Source organism: Drosophila willistoni (genome assembly GCF_018902025.1).
Source record: "Drosophila willistoni isolate 14030-0811.24 chromosome XL unlocalized genomic scaffold, UCI_dwil_1.1 Seg141, whole genome shotgun sequence".
Taxonomy (NCBI): Eukaryota; Metazoa; Arthropoda; class Insecta; order Diptera; family Drosophilidae; genus Drosophila; species Drosophila willistoni.
Genome location: NW_025814052.1, coordinates 5,713,283 through 5,731,583, shown reverse-complemented (window position 1 = coordinate 5,731,583; position 18,301 = coordinate 5,713,283). Strand labels below are relative to the sequence as shown.

Genomic DNA, 18,301 nt, shown 5'->3' with positions numbered 1-18,301 from the left:
AAACAGAGTGCTTGGACGATTTCTGGCTGGGACATAGGCTAAAGGTTATCTTTTTGTCAAAATGTATCGATAAGAAATCGAATTAAAATGCATCCCTACTACCAAATGCTTGTCCCAACTATGAAACTGCGTTGTATTTTGTTTTTCAAGTTCACTTTTGTTACAATTTTTCATTTCTATTTCTTTATATATACATCAAATTCGTTTTTAAAACCAGCTCAAAAGGTTTTTTTGACTTAAGAAGATCGAATCGCAGCTAATATTGATCAAAATCGGCTCATATGCAATCTTGGATAAAAAATATATATAATAGATTTATATAAGAAATGAAGAAATGAAGAAATTTTTACATAGATCAGGTTTGTCAAATAATGCAAAATGATTTTATAAAGTTTATTTGAGGAATTGTTTTTACTACTACTAATTAAAGACTATATTTAGGTACATATATGTGCATATATAGTGGCCTGATCGCAATTGGCAAATCCATTTGAATATTATATATATCAATTATATATATTCAGAAATTAAAACAGAGTAATTTTATTGAAATTGAATTTTGTGAACTTTGAAAAAAAAGAACACAATTATATAGTCCATGTGAATCTATCTATATGTATGTATATTTACAATGAATTTAGTTACTTTTGATCTTTGGTGGCACAAGGGTTAAACCAGTTAAATATGAAGTTCCTCTTTTTTCTCTAACTTTTGTCTAGCACACACAAAAAGTCTCGCACTCTTTCTCTGTCCCTCTCTCTAGTCTTCAATCTCTTTCTCTGCCATCCTGTTAACCCTTGTGCGTGTCAGGATTCAAATATTCTTTACTAATAGACAGTCGGCTCCGCCAATCTCGACTTTGAGATGCCCTGTACCCTCTTTAGTTAAACTATAAATGTCTCTAGCTTACACCTAGCTTACTTAGCGCCACCTAGCGGCCATATTTACCAATATTCGTGTCCGTTTCTTTTCGATCCGTTTGGAGTTTGCAGCGAGCTTTGATATTGAAAATTGATCTGCTTAGCCATTTTTTGATCTCTAGAGTGTACAGAGTATTCAAAAAAAACAAAAACAATAAGATAAAGAAAGAAAAAAAAAAGCAAATGAAACTTATTTACACTAACCTACATAGAGAGAGAAATAAGAAAGAAAACAAAACAGAGAAAGTATGATAAAAGAATTACCTATACCACAATTTTTGCTGACTATACTCCTTAGGCTTTTTACACCTTTTAACCATTTACTCGCAATGGCCAGACAACAACAACAATAATAAATACAAAAAAGAAAAAACAAAAAACCAAAACAACAACCAAGAACAACAACAACTACAGCAACAATTTGTGCATGTCACGTTTAAGCTCTTAAAAATCACTTTATCATATACAATCTATCATATACACCATTAATACATATACAAAACGATATATATACACACATATACATACATATTATATATGGTATATATATATATATATATATATATATATATATAGAGTTATAAACACACACACATACACACAAACACACACACTTAAATAACACCACCAAGATCTCTTCATTTTGTGACCCTTTTTCAACCCTGTGATAGATATAACGTTCAGAGATTTAATATATAAATATAACGGGCGAAATTTTCGGGCTGTGTTCACACTCAGTCAAAATCCCCCGGCATACATACATACATACAGCATTACAAGTGACAAAGAAGGGCTAGTTGGGATCCGCCTACCGCCTCCCACCTCTCCCCCTCATCACTCATCCAAATGCACTTGTGAAATTCCTTTGGCAATTTTTCAGTTCACTTTAAGTTTCAATTTCGTATATTAGTTTCGATAAATTTATTCGATTCGATTTCAATGTGGGGAAAACAAGAATTTTTCAAATTTCTGGCAACTCTTATCAACAATGTGAATTGTGATCCGATTAACAGCACGTTTTGTGATCAACTTTTATCGATATTTTCACGATTGTTCGCTAAAGGCAATCCTTTAACGAGAACTATCAGATGATGAAAGATCGTTTTACATTCAATTATATCGATTTGATCAAAGTTCACCATTTGATTTCATGTTTTTTTTTGTTTACCCCAAAGAAATAGTAATCGAAAAATAATGAAAAACGACAAAAACCAAACTCAATAAACTACTAAAACCAAAAGAAAAAAACGAATAACAAATTTTTAAGTAAATGGTTTCATTTATGTATACTATATATACATACAAATATATATATATATACATATATATATATATATATATATATACATATGCATATTATTTGAGTTTAGTTTTGTATAAACATACATCTAACTTATCCCCCCCTTTTCTCCCTCCACCCCCTTGCTTTATGATAGAAGAAGAATCTAGAATTTTTGGTCCGAATTTGAAAAAAAAGACAGCGAAACCAAAACAAAAACAAGAAACAAGTATTTAAAATACATATATATATATAAATATATATATATATACATAGATATACATACATATATATACATATATAGTGCGTGTAATAACTAGAATCACATAATTCCATCCAATTTTTATATTAAAAAAAAAAACAACAAAAAGAAAAAAAAAACAATGAAAAACCAAAACTATAAATATCTATTTAAATGTTTAAATGTTGTCCTAATAAATAAATATTAAAAAGAAAAAACCAAAACATATTAAACCAATTATGAAAACAAAAAACTACATACATACATATATAGAAAACATAAATAAAATATAATATCAAATGATCATGATGATGATGATGAAGAAACAAAGGAAAAACAAAACTTTGTGATTTTGCAAAGAAAACAAAACCCGAGAATGCTAAATAAAAGTCACAATTCTCGTTTCCTTTGTCTATATATACATATGTATATAAGCATATATGTAATGTGTATTATACATATGATATAATGTATACATACATAATATGTATAGCTATATGTATATATGTAAGTATATACACAAATATGATTAATTTATACATATATATATATATATACATATTAATCAAGTTAAACCAAGGGGCTTACACATAAATTTCATGTGTGTTGCACCAAAAGCAAAAAATTTTGAAGGAAAATGAAAGTTACAAACAAATTATAATGATATTTACACATCATAAACAAAATTTATATTGAAAATGCTTTAATTATATTGAAAAAAAGACAAAAACCCAAAAAAAAAAATTACAAAAAAACTAACAATAACAATTATACACTTATATATACATACCTAACTAAATGTATTAAGATAAAAACAAAAAAAAAAAAACAAATGATATGAATATATACAAGCAGCAAATCAGTTAGGAACCTTTTTCTAGAATGTTATTATGTCTTCCCTTTGAATCAATTAAATAAAAGAAAACCAAAATGATGATAATGAAAACTTATTAAACAAAAACAAAATGTGTAATATTCCGCAAGACCAAACCAAAAATTGACGAAATAACAAAAACCACAAAATCAAGATAAGCGTAAATCAAACATTGATTAAGGAAACAAACACCAACAAACACAAACAAAAAAGAAAGGAAGAATCCATTTATAAATCACCCACAACTGATATACATTGAGCCTACAAATTAAACAAAAACAAAAAAAAACAAAATTAATGCAAAAGACTCTTAAGAAGTGCGGAAACCAAGTCACAATCCAAATTTCGTAAAACAAAATTATCAATGCAACATTCTAAACTTGGCCTACTCACACAGACACATACGCACACACATACATACATACAATCAAACTTGCCTCCACAATTTGCTTATAATGCAGAAAACTGATCAATATATTTTTCTTGATAATAATTTCGCATACACTGGCACATACATATCAAAACACATGCATACATACGACATATAAGGCCTTGCATAGGAGACAAGAAACAGTGTTCCAGTGTTGGTAAACATTAGTACTTTCTATACCATAAATCAGCATTTGAAATTGATTGACCTTAATGAGTCATTTTTTAGCCCCAGAAAGAAATTGAAACAAACGATTAAAAATAAAAATCACTTTTCCGTGGGTAGCATACCTAGAGGCGTTATTTACGATCAGAAAATGAGCTCATCTATGGCTATTTTAAAGGGAAAGAGGGTTCGAAAAGTATATATATATATATATATATATATTTCGCGCTTTTTTGCAATTTGAACTAACAAAAACTTGTTAAATGCATGCAGACTATGCTTTTGGATTGTAAGTGTTGATTAGTTCTCCAATTTAGATTTTACAGTGTTGAAAAGTCACTAATGAGAGAAGTCATAAAGCTGTTGTGCATGTTAAAGGCGCCGACTAAAAATTAAAGTGTTTCTCACCCTTCTTGTTCAATCTAAATTTTATATTATACAAAAAGCAAGGCATTATGTAGTATGTAGTAGTGACACACACACAAACACACGTCCTGACATACATACATATATATCGAACCAATACCAGATAGAAATTGAAAGAAAAAAACATTTAAAAGCAGACTACTCAGTGCAACAGATAAGACTAGAAATCGATTACCTGAACCCCTTCGGATACACAGCAGCATTAGCATTACCACACAAACACACACACACACACACACACAAGAATCTACACATATATATATTATTCATTATTCCAATTCCAAATGAAATTGTTTTTTATTCCATGCATTATTTTATCTAGTTTTTTCCTCTCTCTTCTTTAAGTGGTTGTGAATTTTTGACTAGAGCAGACCAAATACTAAAAATGCATCATTTCTTATTATCATTCCTCTTTCGTTGTCTATCAAAGAATAACAAAAGTTTATTTTGACTTAAATATACTAACTGTAATAACTAACTATACTAAACAAAACTTTTACTGTATAGCAAATTATACGAAAAAAGAGAAAACTAAGAAAATAGAGCAAATTAAACTTTTTTCCATAAAGTTTGCGTCCTAGAAATATTTTGCTCAATAGTCTCCTTATACAAATAACTAATCAGTTTTAGTTTTGCAATTTCAACAAGTAACTATTGTTGCTTATTTGTAGCAACGAACTCTTAAGTAGAAGATGTTCCTCTAAAGGATCTAAAGACACCTGCCAAAAATCCGTATTGAATTTGTTTCAATGTAGAGGTCGTCCGTTTCTATTCTCAAAATATTTGGCAATGCTTATTGATTTTGCGGACAGATTATATAGTATTAGTTTGTAAAGTGATACGTAATATTGAAAGGGGTGGAAAGAGTCAGCTATTTATCGATAACTTTACTATGAGTCTAATGATCTTAATCAATCTTGGAACAATTATTGCCATTATTGCACAGTGAGATATTTTCGGTGCTAATTGTTACTATCAATAAAAGGTATACCACCTATTCCTCCCCGCTCTCCCTCCATATATTTATTAACAAAATGAAAAGATGTCTATATTTATTTTGTTTTTGTTTTTACAAGGCATAAGAATAACATTAAAAAGTCGAGAAAAGGTTTAATTGATTGAACTAGATTGATATAAATCTACATACCTACATACATACCTACATACATACTTACATACATACATACATACATACATGGGTGCCATAACTAACCTACGCTTACCCTTAGTAGTTTATACTAAATACTTATTATTGGGCAACTGTCCCGTTTCATTGACTTCCCCTGAAACATTCCTCAAATATTTAACAAATAACAAATATTTAAATATAACTATAGAAAATAAAACATTTTAAACAACAAAAAAAAATAATACCAAATCCTATTGTAATCAGGTACTAAAATCAAAATTTTTTGTAAATTATCAACAAAAAACAGAAAAAAATACTTACTAACAAAAAAAAAAAATAATAATAATAATAAATAAGAATAATAACAATACAAATTTTGAAAAATAAAAGAAAAATACAATTGAAAAAATGATGATAATTTTATTTGAGAAATTTTCAAATAAATAAAACAGAGAAAGAAAAGAAACTAAATAAAACTATCGAAAAGCTACGTAATATGTGGAAAACATTTTGCTCACAAGCTTGAAAAAAGTTGAACAATTTTAAGCCTTTAAACAACAACAAAAAAATAATTAATTGAATACGAATGAAAGGGGGACAAGGAAGAAGAAAAACTGCGTGTATTTTTCTGAGTGTATCTAACTAAAATATGTTTTTTGACATTTATAGAAAAGCGTTTTATTCTGTCATAGTTTAGTGACACAAACACACACACACACACACACACACACTGAGATGATGCATGGTTACATACATACATACATACGTACATCAGATACATATACATACATATATACCTTATATACATACTATGTAGTTATTTAAAATGTAAAGTTTACTGCTAATTATAAGTAGAGAAAAACCATACAACAAAAAATTAAATTATAATACCAAAAAATATTCAATACATACATATGTATATACATACAAACCTATGCATACATACATATATTTATGTGTGTGTGCATATGTGTATCTACGTATACATATATGAAAAATTATAATGAAATGAAATTGTCCAGACGTTCAACGAAACCAAATGCAATATTTAATTATACAACTACATACATACATATATATTTTACAATTGATTTATATACATATATACATACAAATACCAAAAAAAAAAACAAAAAAAAAAGCAAAAATATATAAAAATTTTTCGCATTGTTACAAATTTTTTGAATATTTTTTTGTCTTTACCGAATAACAAACCAAAAACAAAAAAAAAAACAAAAAGCTCACACCACAAAAAAAGTTGCGCCAAAATAAAAAAAAACATTTACACACACACACACACACACACACACATATATATATATACATTTATACATACATATATCTTAGCACAAAGACCAAGAAAAAATTTTACTGTGTAGATCAATGTGTCAGGTCAGGTCATGATTTGTATTTCGAGTTTTGTGTTTAACAACTAAAATTAAGAAACAAAATGAAATGAAAAATAGCAAATCCAAAAAAAAAAAACAAAAACTACGTTTAATTGTTCTTAAGCAAAAAGAAAAAGAAAAACCAAAAAAAAAAACAACAACAATGAAAAGGAAATTCCAAAAAATGTTTAAGATATGAAATGAAATTATAGAAAACACGCAAATGCATAACGCTTCCGACAATAAGCTTTCGCCACACTGAATACCAAAAAAAAAAAAAACAACAACAAAAGAAAAAAAAACTTAAGACAACGTATTTTATACGATAAAAATATTGAGCCTCCTTGCCTACTTTTAGCGATTTCACCCTTTTCAGACAGACAGACATATTAGAAAAGAAAAACATGGCCAGAATGAAAATTCCAGAAATTGAAATTAATGAAAAGGCAGAAAATAGTCAACATGAACCAATAGAAAAAGTTAACTTATTTTCGTTTATTTTCTCCCATTTTGGTTTTGTTAACAAAACTCCAGTTATCGAAATCGACAAATATATAAATATACATCTACTATATATATAGGTATATATATAATATACGTATTTACATGTATGCAAAATTGGACCCATGTTGTATTCGATGGGATTGATCCTGTAAGACGTTAAGAGCCTTTTGTTGCAAGCAGATAGATATATATATATATATATATATATATATATACATATATACATACATAGACACATACATACATATGTGAAATCAATGAATGAATTGGTAGATTTTAATCGACGACAGCAAAAACCAATCAACTATTACTAGTCATACGATATGTTTCCTAGAACACATACAAACAAACTACATGTATACATGCATACACACATACGTACATACATATATATATATTTAATATTTCAATTGTTTTCATCTTCTACAACAAGAACAACTATTAATGTATAGGAATCCCTTCAAGTATATAAAAATCAATGGGCGAGCAAACACGTCGTATGAGTGATGATGATGTTTCATCTCAAAGAAGAACAAATTTTGAATGTTTTCTCTGGACAATTGTTGCCAAAATTAAAAAAAAATTGCCCTCTTACAGTTAGACAAGTCTCAGTATAAAAAGACAAAAATGCCTTCAATAATTGATTCTCCTTTTTGGGTTTTTCACATTTTCCATTGCCTACTTATTGGGATATTGATCAAGAGTTAATTTTAGCCTTAGAAAGTTTGCAATTGCTTGAGTCTTGAGTCCATCTCTGGCTAGGAACATAAAAAAAAACCATATATATACACATATATATGAATCTGCTTGCCTTGGCCATGTTAGAACTTCCACCAATTACCAAAAAAACAAAAAAGAAGAAACAGTTAATGATACGCGGATTTTAAAAAGAAAAAAAAAAGCAAACATATCAAAAAGGAATATTTGAAGCATTAAATAAATAATAATAATACTTAATAATATTCAATAAAATTTTTGAATAATAATAAACAATGACAAACCATGACAATTTGAAGACATTTGAATGTTATTTTAGCCTGTAAAAAACCAAAAAACACCAAAAAACAAAACAAAAAAACAAAAAAGGGGAAAGAACTTGTAAATCGAATCCATGCGAATAAAAGTTCATATTATATAAAGCAAAAAAAAAAAACAAAATGCGTTCAATGAAACCAAATATTAAGGTTCTGTATACATACATAATAGCTATTAACAAAATAAATGGCGAAATGTGAAATATTATGCAATTAAAACAACAACAACAACAAAACAAAATGAAGAATAATTTAAACTGAAACCCTAAATTAAGCATACATCATTTTTTTGCTGTGTCTTAGTCCATGTGTCGTAACGAATTTATTGAAATAAAATTATATGTATACATATATTATATATACATATATATATATATATATATACATATACATAAATGTATATACATATATGTATATATACATATATATATGAAAACAAAACTGAAAATTGATAAAAATTGACAATTTTCAAATTGATTTTTAAACTTGAAACTAAAACACAATTTCTACAAAAAAAAAAAACAAAAAACCAAAAGAATTAAAAGCACAAAAAATGTAAAAACAAAAAAACAAAATAATTAAACAACAAAATTGCCTTTTTACTTTATAATTTCTCGACAACACGCTAAAAAAAAAATCGAACAATTTGATGAAAAACTAAAGTTTAAATAATAATTCAAAATGCGCCTAAAAGAGAAAGAACAACTAAAAAACAAAAACAACAAAAACTGTGACTAATAAATAAATTATTTGAAAATGAAACATCAAAACAACAAAAACAAAAAAAAGAAACTCCAATAAAATGATAAAAAAAATATATAAGTTTTGAAAGGAGAAGCAAACAGTTGGTAGACAGACACACACACACACACACACACAGCCATATTAAACATATTAGTTTTAAGGTTACATAATAATCACAGATAACGGTGCATACATTCTACATATGTACAGCTGAGAAACAACAAGAACAACCAAACAACAAACAACTTTTTGCCAGATACAAAAACCAAAAACAAAAAACAAAACAAAAATTAAAAATAAATGAATGAATGAATGAACGAGAAGACGAAGAAGCAACAACAAATTCTATGTGTACTTGTAGTGGACAGTTTATATACCTTAGATTAATATACATACATACATACATATGTGTATATATATATATATTTGTTGTACATATATATATATGCACATATCTATTTACATACATATATACCTACATACATAAATACATACATACATACATATATACATATATATATATATATATATATATACCAACCAAGAAAGAATACAGCAATTTACTTACCATATATATATATATATACATATGTATATGTAGTAGTGAAAATCAAAATTCGATCATAATCGATCGAATCAATGATACAAAACCAACTAAGTAACTAACTTGAAGAACGACTAAGTGAACAAGGAATGTGAATGAGAAATTGCGGAAAGAAAGCAAAACAAAAAACCGATTGAAGTTGTAAGTGCGAGAAAGAGAGACGAAACGAGAAATACAATATATATACACTTACTTAACTATTTAACAAAAAAAAAAAAAAAGATACAAAAAACCAAAACGATTTATATATACATATATATGCATATATACATACATATATACATACCACTAAATAGTTTAAATGTTTATTTATTGTATTTGAAAATGGATAAAAAAAAATGGTATGATACAAAAATTTCAATAAAAATAATAAAAAAAATCAAACCAAAAACCAAAAAAAAAAAACAAATCTCTTGTCTTGTTGTTTGTCTTTATATTTTGAAGTATTGGATCCTCATTGGAAAGGAAATGAGGAAAATTTTACCCTTACAAAGATTTTACCTAAAATAATAAAAAAAGATTTTACCATTTCGCTATTTTTTACCGATTTCAACTACAAAATTATCGTTTTTCCTCAACAAATCATCAAAATCAACTTAATTAACTTTTTACTCACAAATTTTAAAATCTCTTATAATTCTCAACTAGTTCAAAAATGTAGTGGAGTGGCAATCCAGTAGTCTTTTAGGAAAATCAGCAGATATAACTAAATATAAAGAAAATAGTTATCTAAACCATTAAGTTTAAACGTAAAATATTAGATAGACATGAGTTAAGACGTTCATCTGTTCTTTTTTCTTATTCATTCGGTTAATCGGGGTCTTCTTTTATATGTCCACTTAGGTCTATGGTCTGATATTCTGGCAGAGCCTTGAGTCCCGTCTCTGACCCTATTGGCAAAGGCTCAGAGCCAGATTAAGCCAAATCCAATTTAAAAGATCAGTTTTCAATGGGAAAGTTAGAACATGAGTGCAAACCAAAAATCAATAATGAAATCAAAATTAAGCATATTTACAGATTTAAATTAACTTTTAAAGCTTTAAAATGAGATGCCTTTTTTGAAAATCGCAAACAATTTGGCAAAGTTACAAATTCGCAAACTTCATAGTTTTCAGAATTTTTAAAGTGATATTTTTTGTTAATTCAACTATTTTGCTTAGAACGGTATTTTAGTGAATGATTGAAAATAGAATCAGTCTTGAGTTGTACTTCTTAAACTGGCTAAAAGTTCCGTAGTCCTGTTAGTATTGGCGATGTTCCTGATTGTTTTTTATGCTTTTCTTTCAGTTCTAGTTAATCATATTTGACAGTATCAGTATCACCTTTTCGTTGCCCCAAGATATGCCATCTATACTGCTCTGAGGGCGATAAAGCAATCTCTGCTTTTGGATTGACATGTGCCAAAGAATTTGTTCTCTTTGTCCACTTGTAGCGCTAGGGGGACTTTGCCCTTTTTCCCTCTACCAGTAAATAGTTTCAAATTCATTTCACAATGACATACGATTGCATTTAAATTTATTATTTAAAACTCTTTGGCTAATTTAGCTTAGTGTGTCAAATTATAGATGCAGACGTCAATGTTTTCGTTAACCATACCAAATTCATACATGGCCTGTTCGGTGGCAGAGAGAGTGCAGGCCTTGGCATCGGTGCCGACAGCTGGGACTGTTTTACGCAAACCGATCAAATGGCGGATCGATTTCTGGCCACTATAAGCAAAAAGTCCAGCATCGACGGAGCACTTGGCCTTGCACACTTTCTTCATAACCGAATTGGTTTTTTTCATGCATGAGCGTACCTCCTTGACCAGAGAGTAGCCATCATAGGTGAGCTGAAGAACAGCCTTCTTGGTGTCCAAAACCAATTGGATCGAGGTGGTGGTGGCATCACGGCCGCACTTGTAGAAATCGACTGTGGCCGTTTCCACAGTGCCGGCCACATGAAGGGCCTCGTTGGCCACACACTCCTCACTCTCCTGGCGACGGGCATCGATGTCGGAAACAGCTTGCTCCAATTGATGCATGGGGTACATGACAATCTCCAAGAGTTGATGTTCAACTAGCTTCACAATATCATCGGCCAAGGCTTCAGCCTCATGGATGGCGGCCGAAACCATTTTGTCAACCACATTGAGTTCATTGATCTCCACTTCGGTGAACTCGTCCAAGCTGGTTTGTGGGGCGGCAGTCACCTGAGAAAAGAAAACCAAATAACACCAATGAACAATTTGTCCATCGCTCTCTCTCATTTTGTGCACTTACCGCGGCCAATGCAAGGGCCAATAGAATCAGTATGCTCTTCATGCTTTGACTTTTCAATTGTATTTCAAGTATTACCTGGTCTATGGCCAATCTTTTATAGTCGAAAATTTATTCATTTTTTTGGTATTGTGTCCATATCGCACACACATGTTTTAATAAGTTCTTTTTTTGTTTTTTTTGCGCTTTTTTGTCTTTCTTTAATTAAAATATATTCAAGTGCCTAGAGTGGGGGGTGCTTTTGGGTCACTTGTGACTTATCTATTTTCATTTACCTACCTAGCTATTCACTGGTTTTTTGTTCTTTTCAATTGAATTAGTTTCCGTTTCTTGCTTTCTTGTTGTAGAGCATTTTATCACAGATCAAAGTCGCTGCGAAAAAAAAAACAATCCCTGATAAGTTTCGTAAATAAATATTGATTGCCATTTGAGGAATATTTATGATGCGATAGACATTTATTTTTAATGCACACTCGAAATGCCTAATCGAATCTTAATAATGCCCCTAATTATATAGTAGAAGATACTGTCTATTAATTTACGATTGCATGGGTTTTGTGTTTAATATCAATTTTTATACATTTTTCTACCAGCATATAGAGAGAGATGAGGCAACACTTTTTCTACATTGAAATTTAAATAAATATTACAATGAAATTATATCCTGAATCTCAGAGAGTTATTGGCTAACATATAATGTTTGGGACTATAATCTATGGGACGAGCTCTAGTTCATACTTTCAGAAATATTAGAGATTTGTCGGAACTAACAAAGTGTAGATGGTTTTTATATACCATTTCTAAAAAAGAGATTCTTTTTGGACAAAGAGATCTCCTTAATATACTTAAGGGCTAAAAACCCCTAATATTATATATAAAATTTCTTCTAGACTTCTCTTTAGATAGATTTTCAAAGATTCCCTTCAAATTCTAACCATTGCAAAAAGGGCAAATTAGTTTTGGTCTCAAATTTGCAACGCATAAATGAAAGCATTTCCGACCGAAAGTATATATATACATATATACATATCTGATCAGCATGATGAGAAGAGTTCATAGTCCACTTCATAAGTTTGTCTATTTGAAGCGAACTTCTTCTGTAACAGTAAATTATTGGAGGCATAAAGACTTTCATTTGCTGTAGTCATTGTATATCTGTCGATTTTTAAACAAATGATTGCTTATTATAGATCCAAACTTTGAAGACACATTTCCAGAAATCCTCTGTCTTATTATACATATGTATTTCTTAGGTCGAAATTTCTGATTAAAGAAAAAACCTTAATCGCTGGCTTCTATGTCACCTGTATGTTATAGTTGTTCGATCCGACGAATTGGCAAGCTTGTTATCAATTAGTCAATAAAAGGCTTAAAGTTCGTACGCCCAGACAGACATAGCTATATCGAATATATATATTGTTTACATAGTCGGTAACGTCTCTTCCACAATGTTAAATAAGGATAAACCCTTTCAAAGTCAATCAATAGATGGTCAACCTAGGACTCAGCAAAATAAAGTTTTTTAACTAAACATTTTGAGTCTCAAATTGGATAAGTTTACTACATTATAGAAAATTATTCGAATGGAGATGCATCAAACAGCCAACAAATTAAGGTTACTCCCAAGCCCTTTGTATCTGTCTAACCTTTCCAATACTCAAAACTTGCCTATCATGCGGTTACAGTTCATTGATCAAATACTTTTCATATAGTTTTGGATTCAACATTATCGAAACAAACAAAAACCAAACTGTGTCTTTATTCGAATAGGAATACGATTAAGTGATTTTATTGAATTTATGATGGATCATAAATAGATTGATTTACAAGCGGCGTAATCTCAGTATGGTCAAGCCATATAGATTATGAGTCTGGAAGCTTATTGCGAATTGAGTATAAATAGGTCGAATTGTGGGCATTAATGTTATTATGAGTTCAACATGAAATCATTTCTATTCACTGTTCTGGCCATGTGCCTAGTCATTACGGTGGCTTTGGGCCAACCCATGCCCAATCCACTGGAAGCCCAGGTGCAAAGTGTTGTCGATGACATGACTCAGGTGGGCAAAAATGCTGGCGACCAATTGGTCCATCAGTATGAGGAAATTATTGTCGAACCGCAACAGCAATTGGAGGAGGCAGTCGAACAGATTGAGGCCCGCCGCGAATCCAATCCCGAGTGTGTGGCCGCGCAGGATGAACAATTGGCTCTGGTCTTGGATGCAGCTCACGATGAATTGCATTCTTGCGGTGTAGTGGCTGCCCATACATCGGCTGAGATTGCTTCCGATGTCAATCAGGCCACCCAACAATTGGTCTACGGTGGCTATAATCTTGGACGGACTTACCAAAAGTGTCAAGCATACAAAAATACAGTCCTGAAGCAATCATGCATGGCTAAATTTTATATTCAGGGCAGTGTTTATCTGATTAATGCTCGTTATTCGATCAAGACCATCAAGAAGTCGACGAATGAACGTATTCCCGCCGTCTTCAGCGATGGCAATGCCTGCACTCATCAGGCCTCCGAAGAGGCAATCCTGGCTATAGATGAGATCAATCGCAGCATTGATGCCTGTGTGGCCAAGGCCTAAAAAACGTTAATGAAAATAAAACTGAATAAATAAAAAATGTAAATATTGAAATGACATATGTATGTATATCTGGAATTCATCCTAGTCTTTATTTGATTTCTCTAATTCGTCATTGAAATTTTTTCTTGGTCGATTTGTTGATTTCAAATCCATATTCGCTTGAAAACGATTTCCTTGCTTTATTAAATGTTTAGCTAGTTAGTTAGTTAGTTAGCTCTTCGCTTTTAACTTCATATTACTTGCTTGTCATCAAAGTGGCAAAAAGTTCTTAGATTTATTATTTATATAATAATTTTTCAGACCAATTAATGCGTTGCCGGTAAAACATTTTTCATCAAAAATACAAGTACGTTAATAATTAATTTGCCAGTGTCAGACGTTTGGATTAACCACGACGCAGTACGTCTCAATGAGTAAGTGGCTGACTGACTGACTGGCTGACTATATGACTGATTGGCGGCAGCTTAAAGCTTGTCGAGGGCCTTGAAACGATTCGCTTTTAATTACACCCCAAACTTACATTTGATAATTATTGGAGCGCTGAGCGCAAAGCCAGTTCACTGGCAAATATCTCACCTTAGTTACTTCAACTTGTGTGTGTGTGTGTCGCATTCCCATTTTTGGTCGAATGGCAAACTATAAAAACATTGATTTTTGATCTTCGTATCTTGACATTTCAATTTCTATTTGAAAAAAAGGAGAAAAATAATTGAAGTAAAATCATAAATGAACCATAAAACTAAAAGCGAAAATCAACATAAACTAGTTTTTTTATAGTTTCATAATTTGAAGACATAATTTCATATAAAGTGGGTTGAAAATTCTTAAGCCTTTAGGTCTTGAAGTTGCCAAAATCTTCGTATCGTATCCTGTAAGGAATAACATCAACAAAATGAGTCAAATAAATCAACCATAAGATATTTATCCGCTTTAAAGGCTTGCGAATTTTGCTCCAAGTTCCTGCCACCATATTTTAGATCGTAACAAAGATAAATAACTAAAATCGGAAATGAAACTCAAAACGGTTTAAGCTAAACAACGCTTTGTTGCAAAGTCAAAATTGGTAAATAGATTCAAAATATAAGAAAGTTGACAAGAAATTTAAACTAAGCATTAATGTCCGGTTCTGTAGTCGGCATAAATGACAGCCAGTACTCTGAAATTCAATAAGATTGCTATGAGATTATATTGAGTGAGCTCAATACACTAACCTGGACTACTTTGGGCCTGATGTCTCTTCTATTCAACTTCTCATCGCCGTACTTTGCGTCAAAGCTGCTGTTCTCCATGACAGACTTTACCAACTTAAGATGCCTAAGAAAAGTGCAGTGCAGTGCCGGATTGAAACAACGCGGGGACTGCAGCTAAAATATATGTTTTCGGGGATTTAAAGTCAGCCAAAAACAAGCATATTTAAAGACTAGCAAGCTGTATTTTAGTTCTTGACATTAAGATTGATTACAGATTGAAAGAAATTATTCAAACATAAAAATGAAGACATAAATTTTTAAATTCTCCAAAAATTGACTAAATTAGAGTTTGATGAAATTAAAGTTTTAATGGAATATTTTGCTGTTCTTTAGCATTTTTGTGTCGCTTGAAAAGATGATTCGATATTTAGCTTGACTAACATTTCAATTGAATTTAAAAGTTTAAAAATATAGAAGATCGCTTTTTAAAATTAGTTTACATTTGGCAGAGTTACAGATTCGCAAAGCTAATAGTTTTTAAGAGTTTTCAGAAAATTTTTAACAAAATTTTTGTTGATTTTCCTATTTTACTCAGAACTATGTTGAATAAACTTTTCAGTGATCAAAAATGTGAATTTTTTAATCCTGCTAAATAGTTAATTCGACACTGAAAGAAACACCATGGAGACTAGTAAAACAGATTAGACTTATATACTAATAGCAGGTTGATTGACTGATGGGAAATGGAAAAGTCTAGACAGTCTTTTATTTAGTTAACAATAGAAAGATCATCATAGCAAATCAAGTGGGCCCAAAGTGTGTCTTATTGCATTTACATATGATTGACGACATTCATTCACGACCTTCTCAAGATTTTGGAGCTTAACTTGAAAATTCGATTCGAAACGAATTGCAAAATTTAAATATAAATATAAGATAGATTTCTATGGACAAAGCATTAGCATATTGGATGTCAATTGGTTGCAATTATAGTTTTAATAGCCCACGGCTTTAATATATATATATTATATGTTAATCGAGCCATTGACCTAAGAGCGACCATTTCATGAGGCTCAAGGGCAACATCTAACCAAAGCGCATAAGACCGAAACGGGCTGAAATGCTGGCCAACAGTAAGTGCAAGTGCAAGTGTGTGTAATGGCCAATGACAACTCACCGAATGCATTCAATATGGCAATTCAAATGGCTCTCAGAGTCAGAGTCAATGAGTCAGAGCTTCAAGACGACCTTCGCTTTGGAGTTGGAGTTCAAGCAACAAGTTCATCTTGGTGACGTCCCAAAAATATAAGCCAAGATAAATAATAATACACAATGTGGAAAAAGAACCTGAGACCCGGACGACCAGACGACCAACCATTCAACCAACCCAAACTTGGGCGTGCTAATTTTGTCTATGTGTTGTCTATGTGTGTGTCTTTGTGTGTGTATGTGAAACAGAATTCAGAACCAGTTTTTTGCCAAGTATGAGCATTAAATGCACGAGATCGACTGCGAGATACCGTGGCATCAAAGTAACTAACTTACTCTTTGGAGAACTAAAACATAAAAGTTATCGATAATATAATTGCCAAACTTAGTTATCGAAACTTACACATATCTGCTTTAAATTATATTCCAAATGCATTCTTTAAGGCTCTAAGTTCCCATTTAGTTTAGCATTTGCATTTAATTTTAAAACAAATTCCTGGATTTAATTGTCGATAAAATATTGTTAGATCTGTGTTAAGAAGATCAACTTGACTAGTTGTTGGTAGTGAAGCAACTCTGTGTGATCATAGGGTACATATGATTTCAGCAGATTGACTCTGAAACTCATCGAGCCCCTCTCCAAGTTACGTTGTCGGCTTTGTCGTTGTTTAAAGTCAGTTTAAAACTAAACCCCACACAAGTCGGTTCAGTTAGAACGAGCGCGTTTCTAGAGACAAGTTATTACTTTTAACAAGAAGTATATATATATACATATACCAATTCTTCTACTTGTTTGAGTACGCGACTTACTACCCATCATTATCACAAGAAATATATAGAATTTTTTTGTGAATTTTCTTAAAAAAAAGGGAAATAAATTAAACCAAAGAGGATGACAATTTATGGCATTTTAGTACAAATCATCATTATTTGCAATTAGTTGCCTCCCCTCCCTTACCTTCCCCTCACACTTTTCTATCTCTTGGCTGTTTTTTTTTGTTCTTGTTTTTTGTTTTTGTTATTATTATTATTGAAGTCTAATTGCTTAAAGCATCTCATATATATTGTGGAATAAAAATGTCGCCCCCTCAAGAGCAACCCGATGATGATATTGTTACCAAGGTAAGTGTCAAGAAGCTATTAATTTCAATTTGTTATGTTGTATTTTTTTTTTTTTATCACGTGCCTGTTAATTAGAACATTCAGAGTGAAAATTAACATTGATTGTTATTGCTTTTTTTTTTGGCGTTTTTAACTAATTTGGCATTCAGTAAGCGAAGTGAAATTCCATTAAGGGTGTTATTATAAATCA

General features: G+C 30.7%; 2 protein-coding genes across 2 annotated transcripts; one reads left to right on the top strand and one right to left on the bottom strand.

Moving 5' to 3' along the window:
• Positions 1-11,236: 11,236 nt before the first annotated feature.
• LOC6648703 lies at positions 11,237-12,072 on the bottom strand. The gene is made up of 2 exons (XM_002071486.4): positions 12,000-12,072; positions 11,237-11,929 (listed from the first exon to the last, which is right to left on the bottom strand). The coding sequence occupies exons 1-2, from the start codon at positions 12,039-12,041 to the stop codon at positions 11,285-11,287; spliced, it is 687 nt and encodes a 228-aa protein (XP_002071522.1). The 5' UTR covers positions 12,042-12,072; the 3' UTR covers positions 11,237-11,284.
• A 1,866-nt stretch (positions 12,073-13,938) lies between these two features.
• Positions 13,939-14,641, top strand: LOC6648702. Its single transcript, XM_002071485.4, has one exon. It carries the CDS (start codon positions 13,967-13,969, stop codon positions 14,588-14,590), a length of 624 nt encoding a protein of 207 aa, XP_002071521.4. The 5' UTR covers positions 13,939-13,966; the 3' UTR covers positions 14,591-14,641.
• Positions 14,642-18,301: the final 3,660 nt, after the last annotated feature.